A 16632-nucleotide genomic window follows, 5' to 3' on the forward strand; every position below is an offset into this window, starting at 1 on the left:
TTTTGAACTTTACCTACTTAAAAGTATGTAGGTGCTTCATTTTGGATGTCCGTATAGGAGATCTCAGAAACTAAGAGGTTTATAAAAAACGAGTGACACATTCTGGGGTCTGTTTTTTGAGGAAATAATTTTGGTCAAAACCGCGTTTCGCTATCGTTTTTTGTTTTAGACTTATAAACAAAAATCGTCATTTTTGCGAAATCTTAAAAAAATCATATCTTCGATATTATAAAAGACACATTTGAAACATAGACATTATACAGGCACTTTTTTTCAGAGAATTTAATAACGTTATCAGCCATTTTTAAACCATTTGTTTGGCTGTAATAACATAAAGTTTTATTTTTTTAAATAAGAATCTTAGGCGGCTGTGATATTTTTAAAAAGCATATTTTTTCTGATTTGCTCCGTCTATTTGTGTAATACATTATTACATATTAAATATTTAAAAAAACATTACATTTCGTTTTTTCTTTATAGTAGGCAATGAAAAGAATTTTGGATTTTCAACTAATACTGAAAAATGTATCACCCAATAGTTTAATGATTTCTAGACACTAATTAATTCAAAAACAGCATAATAAATTATTGTTAGATTAAATCTTTACGATTAATAAAAATTATGTGTTTTTATATTTAAAATGATAAGCTTACATTGTTATTCCATTTTCTAATTAAACATGAAATGTCGGAATAAGAAAAATCTTATTAACTGTATGATTGTCTCCCAATAAAACTTTATTTTACAAAAAATTGCCAATCCAAACACAAAAATCAAATGCCATCTGCGGTAAAAAATATATAACATTATCAATTTCACCTCCAGTGCACTTCACTAAATGTAATATGAAACTGTTTTTATATTGTTTTCAGTTCAAAAAAAAAAATAAGCTTTTCGATAATGTCATAGCCTTCTATAATTCCTATTTAAAAAAACCACTTTGTGTTATGTTATTACAGCTAAACGAATGATTAAATAGAACCTCTGATAACATTATTAAATTCTCTGTAAAAAAGCGCCGATATAATGTTTAGGTTTCAAATGTGTATCTTTTATAAAAAGGAAGATAGGATTTTTTTAGATTTCGCTAAAATGTCAACTTTCGTTTATAAGTCGAAAACAAAAGACGATAGCAGGATGCGGTTTTGACCAAAATTATTTTCTCACAAAACGGACCTGAAAATGTCACTCGTTTTTCTCTAAACGTCTTAGTTTCGAAGATCCCTTATTCGCACATCCAAAATGCATAACCCTCTACAAAAAATTATAAAGGCGAGAAGAAATAATAAATATGTCTTTGTAATACCCATTAATAGTATATTAAAATATAAATATAAAATATAATATATAAGTTTCGAACACGACGTTATAGCCGGAGTGCTCGAAATAGAGCAAAATCAGTTATCCACGAATACTTTACCTTATTTTTTTATCTGGTACAATAAAAAATTTAATGTGTGCTCCCGTCCCGTTCCATATTTTTAAAAACATTGCAAATACGATTGAATATAGAAGAAAAATAAAAGAAAGAAAGCTGTAGAGAATTAAATATCCTACAAAAAAGTTTAAGCAACCATAGCCCTACTTTCAGCGATATGTGTCTCAAAGCAACTCAAACTAAAAACACAATATGTTTCTTGTATCGATTCAAATCTAATTTACATCTAATATATTGTAGATACTGTTACATCAAAGATGGAATTACTTACCATTAAATTACTGCTTCTTTAATTAATAATTCTTAAATTAAATTTAAATTAGTTGGAACTTCGGGATAAGATACTTGAGACTTCTAATAATAGTATATTTAATAAGAAAGTAAATCGAAATACAAAATGACGGAATTGATCAAAATATGCACGGCACACTTATATGAACAAAACACGGAAACGAAACGCGACTCGTGAAACTTAGATGTCCAACACTTCCCCTCGAGTCGTGTGTCGTTAGAATGAATACTTCAAAAAAAAAAAAATTCGTCCTTCCACTAAAACTTCTGGCAACTATCCTAACTATTGATAACTTGTAGTCCCGCTGCATTTACACTCCAAATATGTTTTTGTTTAGCGAGTCCTTTAGTTAGGAAATCAGCCACTTGCTGTTCTGTAGGGATATGCTCGAGAGATACTTGCTTGTCTCTCAAAACTTCGCGTACAAAATGGTGACGGACGTCTATGTGTTTACTTCTCGCATGAAAAACTGGATTCTCAGCAAGACGTATTGCACTCTGGTTATCACAATAGATTTTTACGTCAGCCAGTTTGTCAAATCCCAACTCCTGTATGAATCGTCTAAGATAAATGGCCTCTTTGGCACACTCTGCCATGGCCATGTACTCAGCCTCTGTTGTAGACAGAGCTACGGTACGTTGCTTCTTGGTATCCCAGGAAATTGCACTCCCGTTCAGCAGGAAGATGAATCCCGTGAAAGATCTACGGTCTTCAGTACAATTTCCCCAATCTGCATCTACGTAAGCATGAATAGGTTTGTGCGTTGCTCTAAATGACAACCCCAAATGAATGGTGCCCTTGAGGTATCGCATCACGCGTTTAGCTGCTTTCCAATGTTCCTCGTCGTAGCAATTATTAAACTGTCCAAGTTGACTTACGACAAATGCGATATCGGGGCGCGTTGTCATTGCCAAGTAAGTGAGAGCTCCTACAAGCTCACGATACGGCAATTTTTCGTTCTCGTCTTCTTTCTTTTGTAGTCTCGTGCCTGGGTTAGTTGGTGTAGATACCGGCTTACAATCGGTCATACCAAACCGAGCGAGAATTTCATTGATGTATCCTCGTTGGTGTATGGTTACTTGTCCGTCTCGTTGATCGAACTCCACACCCAGACAGCTCTTCACGTCTCCCAGACTCTTCAAGTCGAATCTACTAGACAAACAATTTTTGACTTTGGAAATCATGTTTCGATTGCGTGATGCAACCAAAATATCATCAACATAAACAGCAATGAAGATGATATCTTCCCCTGAACCCAAACGAAAGAAACAGGGATCTGAGGATGTGGGGACTGCTCCGGTTTCCTTGAGTGTAAAACTCAACTTCTCGTACCAATTTCTACCAGCCTGCTTTAAGCCGTATAACGATTTCTTTAATCGGCACACTTTGTCTCCACTTCTTAGTTGTTGTAGCATCTGCTTGGCTCTTGATCTGATAGTACTGTTGCTCTCTCGTCTTATTATTTGTTGCAAAATCTGCTCGAAATTTTTCGGTGGTTCCATAAAAACTTCCTCTTCTATTTCACCATTAAGATAAGTAGTAGTCACGTCGAATTGCTGGATTCTCATCCCATGCTCGACGGCTAATGCTGCCAATAATCGTATCGAGCTGAAGCGAGTGACTGGGGCAAACGTTTCGTTGAAATGAATACCAGGTTTCTGACTAAAACCTTGAGCTACTAATCTAGCTTTCCTACGTTCCAACATGCCATTTGATTTGAACTTGTTGCGAAGAATGACTCGACTTCCGATTACATTACCCTCTTTAGGTCGGTCAACTAGTTCGAAGGTGTCGTTCTTCAAGATCGATGTGATCTCCGAAGTAATGGCTTGAAACCACTCACTTGCATCGTTGCTTGCCATCGCCTCGCGCATTGGAACTTCTGACAAAAATGTTTGCTCGACATTTTCGGAAATGTCGTTCTCTTCTTGCTCCAGTTCATTATCACGATTATCGTCCTCTGCTACACGACTTCTCATTTGAAATATCTTTTTCGGTCGGCCTCTACGTCCAGTTCGCTCAATTCTTGGTCGACCTCGTGCTTTCACACGATTATCTTCTGTTGCGTTCTCGTTCATCTGAACTTGTTCGGTGACGTTGAAGTCTTGGAAAGCCTCTTCGTCATCATCGCCGACTGCTTGAGTAGGCGTCAATACTTCATCAGAAATACGTTGATAAATATTAGAGCCATATTCTGTCGACTCCAATGGTGTCTCGTTCTGCAAAGATAAGAACTCTATATCAACAAACTCTCGACTCGATGATGATTCCTCTGGATCTGGAGGACTTGAAAAAACATCGAAGTTGTCTTCATTATCTTCATCATCTTTTAGTAATTTCACGTCCCGAGTTATAAAAACTTTACGTTTTTCCGGCGACCAAATTCGGAATGCCTTGGAATTTTCGGCATATCCAAGAAAAATCCCCTCTTGTGCTCGAGGGTCAAATTTTCCTCTGTCACGTTCTCTATTCAAGTAGAATACTCGAGCTCCGAAAACTTTGCAGTGTGACAGGTCAGGTGCTCTGCCTGTCCATGCCTCATACGGTGTACGACCATTTAGACTTTTTGTAGGTAGTCGGTTTCTGAGATAATTGGCCGTGTTGACAGCTTCGGCCCAGAAAGAACTCGGTAGTTTGGACTCCATAAGAAGACATCGTGCAGTGTCCAAAAAGGTCCTGTTTTTCCTCTCCGAAACTCCATTCTGTTCAGGATTATAAGGTGCTGTCAATCTTCTCGAAATGCCTCTTTTCTTCAAATATTCATCAAGTTCTTTGTTCGTGTATTCTGTTCCATTGTCGGATTGAAGGCACTTTACGGATTTTCCGATTTGATTCTCGATGAGATTGATATAATCTGCTGTCGCCTTGAATACGTCAGATTTATTTCTCAAAAATCTGACCTCGCACATCTCGTAGCGTCATCAATGAACTCTACATAATATTTGGCCCCCCTCAGGGATTGGGTCCTCATTGGTCCACAAACGTCCGAATGTATCAGCTCCAGGGTACTGGTTTTTCGGTTAGACTTTTTCGGGAATGGTGTTCTAGCCATTTTTCCTTTCACACAAACAGAACATTCAAAATCTTCTCGATTTTTTATCTCGACTCCCTTCAAGTATCCATTTCGTATGGCACTAGTGACATATGTCATGTTGGGATGTCCCAATCTGCGATGTAGTAACTTGGTTGAGACTTTTTGACTTTTCTGCATGGTACATGCAGCTCGTGCGTCGTTTGATGCACCACGTATGTAGTAAAGATCACCAACACGATCAGCACACAAATAAACCTCTCCTTTTGAGTCAGTAATTACCGCTTTGTTACGGCTAAAACAAACCTCGAATCCTCGATCGGTAATTTTACTCACAGACATGAGATTTGATCTCAAGTCTGGCACTTGTAACGTGTTATTTAACGTAACGTGAGTTTTTTCACCGTACACGTTCGCGAAAAACTGAACAGTACCTTCACCCGTGGTTACCGTCGAAGAATTGTTCGCGAGATTCAAAGTACCTTGTTTTACACAACTGATTTCTTGAAACTGTCCCGATTTATTACACATATGTGTCGTCGCACCACTGTCCAAGCACCAATCGTCAGATCGACTCGTGAATTTGGATGAAATTTCCAAACACACATTTTTCGCACACTTTTTAGTGTCGTATTTACCTTTATTTCTGCAATCTGCCACTCGATGACCAATTTTGTTGCATTTGAAGCATCGTATTTCTGTGGTTTTGCTGTGCTTTCCGTTGTATACCTTATTGCACGTGAGTTTTTTTTTGTACTGCCTTTGTCCACTTTTATTTGCAATCATTGCTCCTGACGAATTTTCACGTAAGTTGCCTTTTCGCGCGTCACTTTCTTCAATGATTTTTATTCTCAGGGCTTCTGGTGTGGGCAAATTATCACGAGATTCTATTGCACATCTGAAATTATCGAAGTTTGGTGGTAAACTGTATAGCATCAGTATCGCAAGTAGATCAGGATTAATGTCAACATTCATCTCTACTAGCTTGTCAACGGAGGCGAAAAAATTGTTAAGATGTGAGCGCACGTCGTCACCATCAGACATCTTGCACAAAATAAGATTCTTCAATAATGTTGCCTTTCTCGCAGGTCCTTTTGACTCATAACACTCTTCTAGTTTACACCACATTTCCCGTGACGTTACACAATTTTTGATTTGTCGCAGTTCGGTTGAGCTGATCGACAAGATCATTTCAGATTTTGCTTTTTGATCATTTTTGATCCACTCGTTTATGTCGGCTACATTTTGATTGTCTTCACCCGGCTCAGGTTTCACTTTGACGCCGTTCGTGTAGTCCCATAAATCACACTTGATTAATACAGCTTGCATCTGTATTAATATCATAGTTGTAATGTATCATAGTTTTCTTTGTTTAAAAGTTCAATTCGCGATACACTAGAGTTTCCCGACATGATAGTTAATTCACTTTCAATCACGTATCAAACCCGAATTACAAGCACATGCGTTTCTGGCGTTCCTGGCGTTCCTGGGCCCATAACCTGTTGGAACTTCGGGATAAGATACTTGAGACTTCTAATAATAGTATATTTAATATGAAAGTAAATCGAAATACAAAATGACGGAATTGATCAAAATATGCACGGCACACTTATATGAACAAAACTATTGTTCACACGGAAACGAAACGCGACTCGTGAAACTTAGATGTCCAACAAAATTAAATTAAATTAAATTAAATTAAATTAAATTAAATTAAATTAAATTAAATTAAATTAAATTAAATTAAATTAAATTAAATTAAATTAAATTAAATTAAATTAAATTAAATTAAATTAAATTAAATTAAATTAAATTAAATTAAATTAAATTAAATTAAATTAAATTAAATTAAATTAAATTAAATTAAATTAAATTAAATTAAATTAAATTAAATTAAATTAAATTAAATTAAATTAAATTAAATTAAATTAAATTAAATTAAATTAAATTAAATTAAATTAAATTAAATTAAATTAAATTAAATTAAATTAAATTAAATTAAATTAAATTAAATTAAATTAAATTAAATTAAATTAAATTAAATTAAATTAAATTAAATTAAATTAAATTAAATTAAATTAAATTAAATTAAATTAAATTAAAAAATGTTAATAAAAAATTAAATTACTAATTACATTTGTCTACGTTTTTACTACTAGATGAAAGATAAAACGACCCTGTATCGGTAGAATCTCAGGTAGAATAATTAACCCTACCTACGTGTGATTTTGATGTCGAAAAAAAATTAGGACGTCAAGTTTTTTTAATATTAATTATAAAGTATCAGTATTTCACAAATTTTGTAACATCAAAAATGTTACAGACTGCTTCTTCTTTTGTACTATCAGGGTCAGTTTATTTTAATATAGACTAGTAGTAAACAAATAACATTTTTATCTTAAAAACCTTAATAACTTTTTTCATAAGACTTTAAATCTTGATGGAAACATTCATCTTGTTCTCACAACAGATAGACATGAAAAATTCTAAATCGAAAATCCAGAAATAAATATTGATGAATGTATTTTTTTTTTCGAAAAACGTCATAAAAACTTATGTTGTTTAAGTATTTCAATCCTTTAAAAAATAGCTTAAATTGTATGTCATGTAAATTTTTTTTATAAAAAACACGGCTTTTTAAATAATTCGCATCTAGTCGTCTGTGAATTTCCCATGTAAAATCAGAAATGCCGCTTTATAGAATTAATGACAAGCATTTAGACACCGAGTATTAACATTCTCCATTTATTAAGTCCCCAATTCAGAAATAAGCTTCGACAATAAAAGTGTTTTCTTGTACAGTGTAACAATTTAGTTGCATTTTAACGAAATTTTTAAAATTAATTAATTGACAATTTTTAAATTTCACAACTGACAGTTTTGACATATTTTGACAGAGAATTCAATTGAGCAGAGCGGCACAAATTTTTCTACATATAAACCAATTTCAAAGTTAACTGAATGGGAATCATTTAAAAACACATCCTACCTTACTAAGATTAAAAATTTTAATAACAAAATGCTTATATGGTCACAATTGGAAGAATATAACGCTAAACTTAAAGCTATACGAAACATATTTAACCCATGTATTAGCTGTTTCAAAACTATAAAAACGCCGTCGCATTTTTTAAATAAGGTCGATAAAATTGTAAAATAGTTACTAATGATCAGATCTCTCACTGAAAGGATTAATTACGTTAGCTATAATTTTTTTGAAGTTCATGAATATTTATAATAGCTATTGCTAATTTTTAGAGAAAATGTGACGTTGGCGTTTTTATACTTTTCAATCAACTAACAATATACAAGGTGTAGCAGAAATACATGTGTTAATTTTAACAAGTAACAAAGCTCAACAAATAAAACATTTTTTCTATTTGCAATTTTTTAATAAAACTTTTGCAAATTTATTTAAAGTTAGGAAAAGATAACATATTGAAACGTATACCCGCCTATGGGTACAAAAATAAAAGAGCCGAACTATTTTCGTTAGATAGAAACGGACAATTTAAACAATTTAAAACAACAATGAAGATTGTTGCTATGAATACACACTGATTATTAAACATTGAGCGGCTCGTTTGGACAAAAGACAGGAGGAAAACAGTGAAAATAATAATAAAAAATTTTGCAAAATGTTATACAGAAAAGTTGCATTTGATGAATTTTATTACGTGGTAAAATGAATACATGTATTTCTGATACACTCTGTATACATATTTCACTTATTCAAAAATTCTGAATATATTTTTGTCTAATATATTTTTGCTGCTGTTTTAAATTTGAATATGTTTGGTGGGCAGTGGAATGATGCTTAAAATTATTTATTTAAAATTACCCATTTCTCATTGGTGGACATTCTCCACAACGGACCCCAATTAAAGATTTACCACCGGTGTCCGTTGTTACGAGGTTTTACGATATTTTAATTGTCAGCGAGTAAGCAGAAAACAAAATTAGTATAAATCATCTCTTGGTACCTAAAAGAAAAAAAAATTGTAAACTAATGTTATTTTTACTTCTCGCTTTGTCGCTTTAAATAAAAAATCCACTGTAGGCCACCAGTAATACACGCTATGCTATTGACATTTTTCATATGTTAAGTTAACCTACAAATATAACAATTTTAAAATATCTCAAAAACCGTATTAGAAATGCCAGAAAACGAAAATTTAACCGACGTTATTAAACTAATAAGTGATATTCGTCATGGGTTCGTATTATACAATTTAAATTAAGTCTTTTTCACAATTTTGTAACTACAGGAAGGTGTTCAACTCGTACGAAATAGCCCTCAGAACTGAGCAACTTTTAGAAAAACTCATCTCTGAGGGGCAGTGGAACAATGCACGGTCAGTTAACCCAACCCCAATCACTACCAACTAATTAATCAATCATTCAAATTTAAGAGAGTTGATGCAACAAATCAAAGACAAAATCAGACAAGTCTCGCAGTCTCTCCCTCTTGAAGCCACCGCCACTAACATAATGCGCCACATTTTGAAAGTAATCCGTGAAGAGTTTGATTTGGGCTCAGAGAAAAAAGCCGAGGGACAATCACTACACCAGATTGTAACAGGTGATCAAAGTGACGAACTTGACTATTCGGAGTCACACGGAAACTTGCGAAATCGACTTTTGGACCATTTGACCGAATATAAGGTCGAGTTGGAGACAAGCACGGAGAATATCGCGGCACAAGCCTTGGAACATATTCACACAAATGAGATTATTTTAACGGTTGGGATTTCAAATACTGTGGAAAAATTCTTAAAACATGCGGCCAAACAGCGGAAATTTCAAGTGATTGTCGTCGAGGCTGCGCCTTTATACAGGGTGAGTCATATTATTTACATTTTGGATCTTGGGGTGGCTATGATTTTAAAATCGAGTTGGCGGCATTGATTGTTAAATTCAAACGTCAATTCAGTTGTCTTCCGCTGACATGAAGCTTTGTCTTATTAGCACTTTTGTATTTTTTTCATATGTATTTATTACACATTTTCTGCATTCTTTTAATGTTAAACTCATTTTGCTTTCTCAAAATTTGTTTTCATCTTTGGTTTTGTTTCTTTTGTTCTCCTTGATAGTTTTACATTTGCGTCTTAATTACTTTTCATTGTTGTTGTGTTTCTCTTTCTTATTTATTTTTTTCAAAACTAACACACTTCAATCTAAATTTTGACATAAGCTAACACTTAAAATATTTTATATTTGTTTATTGAGAAAAGAATTGGTAGTTATTAAAGAAAGCTACTGTATGTTTCAAATTACGTGTTTTCATTTGTCTTTGAATAAATTTTCTTAAAAAAATGCATTTTTAAGAGAAGAACGTGTTTTCTATTTATAAAATTAGAACAAGGTGACAAATGACATCATCTTTTACCGTATTAGAAGAAAATGTTTCAAAATCTTAAGTGATTTTTAATTAAAAAGAGATTTTTTTTACGTACAAGCCTTTTAGCCTTTTTGAACGAAATTTCATTTTTTGTAGCTTAGATATTTAGGCTAAAAAACTAAGATATGCTTTGTGAATAGGTACTATATTTGGTTCTTTATCTAATGTAGAACTCACGGTTCGACACTGAATTCAGATTCAGGCGTCAAGAAATGCAATTTTGGTTGAATACAGGGTGTATCAGAAATACGTGTTTTAATTTTAACAAATAACAGAGCTCAACAAATAAAACATCTTATCTATTTGTAATTAAAAAAAAAATCGCAAACTTATTTAAACTTTGGAAAAAGATAAGATACTGAAATGTGTACCCGACTATGGGTACAAAAATAAAACACACGAACTATTTTCGTTGTGATACAAAAGGACAATTTGAACAATTTAAAACAACAATAAAAATGTTGCTATGAATACAAACTAATTATAAAAACACTGACCGGCTTGTTTTCACAAAAGAATGAAGGAAAACATTGTAAATTATAAATAAGAATTTTGCAAAACGTTGTATAGAAAAGTAGTTGTATTTGATGAGTTTTATTACGTGGTAAAATTAACACACGTATTTCTGATACACCCTGTATGTACAATGTGTTCAAAAATGGTTGTTCATCAATTTAACTGACATTGAATGTGCCGCTTTTTCTAAATCACTATTGTAGTTTCTCTGTCAAATCTTCGAATTAGTTTTTCTCTCACTTTTTTACATTTTTCGGCAAAGTTATTCCAAGAGTAAGGTTTGTTTAGATTTGTGTTTTATATTTCTGTGATTTTTGTTGTTGTGTTTTCTTTCGTTTTGGGATTCGAAGTCTGCATTATTTTGACAAATCTGTCATTTTGACGGCACTCACAATTTAAATTAAGCGGCACATTACGTTCAAATTTCTTAGGTGACTTGATGAACAACCATTTTTGAACATATTGTATTTAATCGGTGCAACTTGAAAAATAAAATAAAACAAAAAAAACGAATTTAAATTAATTTAAATTTAACACTAAGTCTTTAGGTACAAAAAAGATTTCTATCTCTAGTAGTAGTAGATTCTATCTCCTAGTATTTAGCTCTTCGTAGTTTTTGCATAATTATCTTTTCCAGGGTCATAAAATGGCAGCAAGTCTTGCCAACAGCAACATCCAAACGACTGTAATTCCTGATTCTGGAGTTTTTGCAATGATGTCACGTGTCAATAAAGTTATAATTGGCACTCACAGTGTTATGGCCGATGGAGGTCTCCGTGCCGCAAGTGGAGTTCATGCTATTGCTCTGGCGGCTAAACACTACTCAGTTCCTGTTATGGTTCTCTCTCACATGTATAAATTGACTCCGACCTATGTCTGCTCACATGAAAAAGACACCTTTAATATGTGTGCATCGCCTGCTAATGTTATTCCCTATTCAACTGGACCGCTTTTGAATAAGATTACTGTTTATAATCCGATTTTTGACTACGTTCCACCAGAATTGGTGACGCTTTTTATATCACATCAGTAAGTATTTTTTTTTCAATATTTTGTTGTTTTTTATTATTTATTTATCATTTTACAGTAAGTCAAAAAAATTATACAGAGTGATTTTTTAAGGCCTACATGAGAAACTTTTTAAATTCTAACAAAGCTAGAGCTTTAAAATTTTGTATACAGTCCAAATCGACCATTCTGAGTTCAACTAAATTATTTTCAAAATGCCTGAACTTCCGACACTACACAAAATTGGCGTCAAGTTTAAAAAAAATACCGGGTGACTTTTAAAGATTGTGATTCTTGTCGTCCGGTTGGTAAGAAATTTGAAATCTTAATTTGGCAACTTTCACTATCGAATTTCAATGTCAATATTGTATATATTTAATGTCATTAATTTCCGACTGGCGATCGCCGGCATGACAGTCAGGTGAAACTTTGGTGGAACAGCTCTATATAACAAGCTAGCAGGGAGGCCAATAATTCAATGTTACCAATAGATTTTTTAGAAGAAAACAATACAAAATGCAAACAATTCAGTCAAAAATACCGCTGTTTTTATTACAAAATAATGCAAATTAGTAGTGAACTGAGTGTGGTTCATTTAGTGTCTGGAAGACAACCGAATAGATGCACCCACGTAGTAATTGTGCACTTTTAAGAATCTTAATGTCTTTATTCGGAATTTGGTGTGATACACGTACCGAATGGAACAAATAATCAGGTAATGATTAATGATTTTTTTTGTGAATTTTTGGTGAATTAATCAATGAAAAATGCTATCAGATTAGTTTAAATTTATTGTAGGTTATGTTAAAGGACTGAAACTAAACTCTTTTATTAAATATTTTCAATTTAGAGTCCTAAATTATCCAGAGTTAAAGTTGGCAAGTGCCTGACAGGGTCTTGAGTGCAGATGCACTTTTGTTGCTACGGATATCGCCTGCTCAAAATTCATACTTTTTTGATTTTGGTCAGGTGCAAGCCTCTGTTTAAATTAACTATTAAATGGTGTATTTTAGCGATGTAAAAGATTATACCTTTTTTATTCACAATTGATTACTCTATCGATTTAGGCAATAAAAAAGTAGTGTTAAAAGGGCAAAAAATTAAAAAACAAAAAATGTGACCCGGAAATGCTGCAACCGGAAACGGGATGGATGTATCCAGTTTTCGTAATTACCAGATTAAAAGGCATGTTTTCTTTAGTAAGTCTACCAAGTTTCGTAATATTTGGTCAAATGGTTCCAAAGTTATGGTACAAAAACCTCTTTCCATACCCCTACTTCCCAGCGCTGTAAAATTCTTATTACTTATTAGTTTCGATAGGACACGCGGTATAATCTCAATCGGCTCATTTTATAGGTCCTTTTAGAGGTTCATTTATTGTCTCATATACGAATAAACCTATATGGGGATTTTTTATTGACACGTCCTATACCTCTTATACAGTTTTTGAAACAAAAAACGGATTTTACTTCGTAATTTTTTAAGTAGATCCTGCAAAATGGTCAACAATTATCAAACTTCAACATTTTATTTAGTTTTTAGCTTGTTTATTACAGAATAAGCAACAAAACAATAATATTTAATTATGGTTTATGCTAACTTAGTGAATTATGTAAAGTAACTCAGTCTAACATTTCTTTTAATCAATGACATAATTTGATCGTATTTTTCGAAAGTTTATTCGATTAAAAATCAAAATAATGAGCTAAAATTCGTTTTTTGCGATTATTTCAAAAACTAAAGAGATAGATATAGAAGATATTAATAAAAGTCTGCATAAAAATTGATGTTCTTTAGATTACCATTGAAAAAACAGGGTCATTGCATTTGAAAAAACCGTGTTATAATATTTTTTTAATAATCATTGTCATAATATTTTATTTTCATAGTACCAAGTGAAGTATGTATACAGAGTGTATTATAAATACGTGTGTTAATTTTACCACGTAATAAAACTCATCAAATAAAACAACTTTTCTATATAACATTTTGCAAAATTCTTATTTATTATTTTTACGAGCCGGTCAGTGTTTAATAATGAGTTTGTATTCTTAGCAAAAATTTTCATTGTTGTTTTAAATTGTTCATATTGTCCGATTCTGTCACAACGAAAATAGTTTCCCATTTTTATTTTTGTACCCATAGGCAGGTACACGTACCGATATGTGCTTTTTTTCAAATTTTTACTTGAAATTGTCGAAACTTTAGTGAAAAATTACAAATAAAAAAAAATGTTTTATTTGTTGACCTCTGTTACCTGTTAATTTTAACACACGTATTCCTCATACACCCTGTATTTTGACAATGTCGAAGAATAAATGAGATTTTTTTCTCCCAAATTGTACCAAAAAATAGTGTACGTTTTTAAAGTAAAAAAAAACTTTTTTAGAAAAAAACTACGAAATTTTAGGAAATGAAATGAAAAAGTTTTGGACATAATTTGGTGATATTTTAGGTCCATTTTAGCGAAAGGCAACGAAAAACTGATTTTGTGGATACAAAACTAAAGGGTGTAACGAAAAGATGGAGATAACATAGAACCAAAAATTCCTCAGCTCAAAATAGAGCGATTAAGCCCAACTTACCTCTACAGCGTGCTCAAAAACTGACGCACCAACTCAATGGTGTGTGGTAGAGAACTGGTTATATACAAAGGTAAAAATAGTAAAAAAATTCTTTGTATTAAAGTTATTGATAAATAACGGATTTTAGATAAATGATATGTGGCAACGTTGTCTAACAGTCATGATCGCAATAGAATTTGATCAATTCGGAAATAAAATTAACTAGACGCCCTCTGGTGATGACTTTTGAACTATGCCGAAAACAGTAACGAAATTTTCGTAATTCCATATTTAATTGACATCTAATAAATTGTTTAACAATTTTGCGTGTATAGTGTTAATTGCTTACATTAGAGAGAATCACTTTAAAAGTACGTGGTGGTAAATACTAGCTTTGACTTTGGTTCTGCGTTTTTTCGTGGTATAAAGTGTTTATTGTTGGAATTTGAAAGTGAATAAAAAGTGAAAAAGATTTAAATTTTCATTATAAAGTATTATCAAAGTGTTATAATTAAAGACTATAAGTAATGGATCACAGCGAACACAAAGTTGGGCTCAAGAAACCAATGAATTAGTGAATTTTGTGAATTTTAGGTTAGAATTTTTCTATTGATAAAATCATGAAATACTTCGATAAATCAACAAAACTACAATTCAGATTAACAACTGTTAATACACTTAAAGATAAATTATGCCAAAAGATAGGCTTTTCAATGTCTTTGTAATAATTTTCCAATAAAGAAAGTGAACCAAACAGTCATTCGTTATTCGCGTTTTTCTCGTCATCTCTAATTTGTCAACATTCGTATCTTCCACCAAAGATACAATAGTCATTCCGCATTGGCAATGTAATAATTATGAAGCCTCAAAATTCGTACAACGCTCAAAATATCCGAATAAACATTTTCCCGCCATTTATGGTTACTGTTTTCGACCTAGCTCAGTGGCGCCCCCAACGGTAACTTTACTTCCGAATAATAAAAATAAATTATTTTTGAAACGGTTTCCTAGGAAATAATTCCCAGTGTTGGCACATCTACACATTGTGATTTTTTTGATGAATTTTAATGCTAAAGTCTGATAGAAAATTTGAAAATAATTATTCATCGTTTTGTTAGAGAACGACTACCTTGTGTGAAGCATAAAAACATTAAAAAATAACGAAAACTAAAAAAGTTAACACAATAAGTTTGTAGCTTCAGATTTTTTAAAAATGACTTTAGGAATTTTTTCAACATTTTTACAAGTTGCATCGTTTAAAAGTTAGAGGGCTCCAATTTCAAAAATTATTTTCGATTTTATTTAATAACTTTTTAATGGAATAATTTAATGATATTTCATTTAGAAGTTACTAATAAAGAACAAAAATAATTTTTTAACTTTGGCGCCTTCTAACTTTTAAACGGTGACACTTGGTATAGAGGTAAATTGGGTTAAATCGTTTTACTTTGACTTGGAGAATATCTGGTTCCGTTTTGTCCCCATCTTTTCGTTACACCATGTATAAACGAAACGTCAAACCCGTTTTTTTATTTAAAACTTCTTAAGGAAGTTGGTTCGTCGTCAAATTTTATTACAATCAAAAGTGATAATATTGGTTCACCCTTTATTACTATGTTGTTTTTTTTAGGGGTGGCAACGCACCATCTTACGTCTACCGTCTCCTCTCCGAATTGTACCACCCTGACGACTACGAACTTTGAAACCAATTAAATAAAACCATAAATTTTATCAAAACTTTTATTTTTCACCATTACTTTACAAAAATTACGCTTATATTGGCTTAATCTTAAAATGCATTCCAATCAAAGAAAACACCAAACACTTTAAATCCTGCACCAAATAATAAAAGCAGCGCAGTCCTTCGGGATCCTTCGACTGACTCACATCGACCAAAGACCCAGTTTTCGAGGTAGTAAACGAAATGTGTTCATCATTGATCACAATCTCAAGCTCCTGACGACCGATTCTATCCGGTGGCGGCCACAACGAATCGTCTTCTTGCATTATCTCCGAATCGATAATAATCCTCTTGAGCTCCTCCATCACGCACTGATGCACATAAACCTCCTTACGGATCATTGTGTCGTTCTTGTAGTTGGAATTATTGGCGTAACGCAATTTACCATCGGGACGGAACTCAAACTCGAGAAACTCATGCCCAAATTTACCTTTGTGGCCCACGTAGTAACGTATGTAAAAATCGGCAGACATTCTAACGGAATTTAGGGAAGCCGCTTGGAACGTTTGTGGGGTTAGGGATCACTTCTGTCAAATTTGTGACAGCGTTAGTGTTGCCAACACAACAGACAAAATCACCAGGACGGCGCGCTGAAAATTTAATTTGGGAAGTAAAAACGCGTCCAGATCTAGAAAAATTC

At 32.7% G+C, this 16632-nt stretch overlaps 2 protein-coding genes across 2 annotated transcripts; one reads left to right on the plus strand and one right to left on the minus strand.

Annotated features, from left to right (window-relative positions):
• The first annotated feature begins 8813 nt into the window (after positions 1 to 8813).
• eIF2Bbeta (eukaryotic translation initiation factor 2B subunit beta) lies at positions 8814 to 15988 on the plus strand. Its single transcript, XM_962529.4, has 5 exons — positions 8814 to 8978; positions 9031 to 9117; positions 9175 to 9601; positions 11317 to 11708; positions 15882 to 15988. The coding sequence occupies exons 1-5, from the start codon at positions 8920 to 8922 to the stop codon at positions 15952 to 15954; spliced, it is 1038 nt and encodes a 345-aa protein (XP_967622.1). The 5' UTR covers positions 8814 to 8919; the 3' UTR covers positions 15955 to 15988.
• mago (mago nashi) lies at positions 15978 to 16549 on the minus strand. The gene has a single exon (XM_962611.4). It carries the CDS (start codon positions 16463 to 16465, stop codon positions 16025 to 16027), a length of 441 nt encoding a protein of 146 aa, XP_967704.1. The 5' UTR covers positions 16466 to 16549; the 3' UTR covers positions 15978 to 16024.
• Between the last annotated feature and the right edge of the window lie 83 nt (positions 16550 to 16632).

This window comes from Tribolium castaneum, chromosome 7 (assembly GCF_031307605.1).
Source record: "Tribolium castaneum strain GA2 chromosome 7, icTriCast1.1, whole genome shotgun sequence".
Classification (NCBI taxonomy): domain Eukaryota; kingdom Metazoa; phylum Arthropoda; class Insecta; order Coleoptera; family Tenebrionidae; genus Tribolium; species Tribolium castaneum.

What these genes read in the sequence shown, in the direction of transcription:
- eIF2Bbeta (XM_962529.4), top strand. Translation starts at nt 8,920, where the DNA reads ATGCCAGAAAACGAAAATTTAACCGACGTTATTAAACTAATAAGTGAT. An exon ending in ATAAGTGATATTCGTCATGG is followed by an intron (nt 8,979 to 9,030) that starts GTTCGTATTATA and finishes TTGTAACTACAG; the next exon opens with GAAGGTGTTCAACTCGTACG. An exon ending in ACGCTTTTTATATCACATCA is followed by an intron (nt 11,709 to 15,881) that starts GTAAGTATTTTT and finishes TGTTTTTTTTAG; the next exon opens with GGGTGGCAACGCACCATCTT.
- mago (XM_962611.4), bottom strand. Translation starts at nt 16,465, where the DNA reads ATGTCTGCCGATTTTTACATACGTTACTACGTGGGCCACAAAGGTAAA.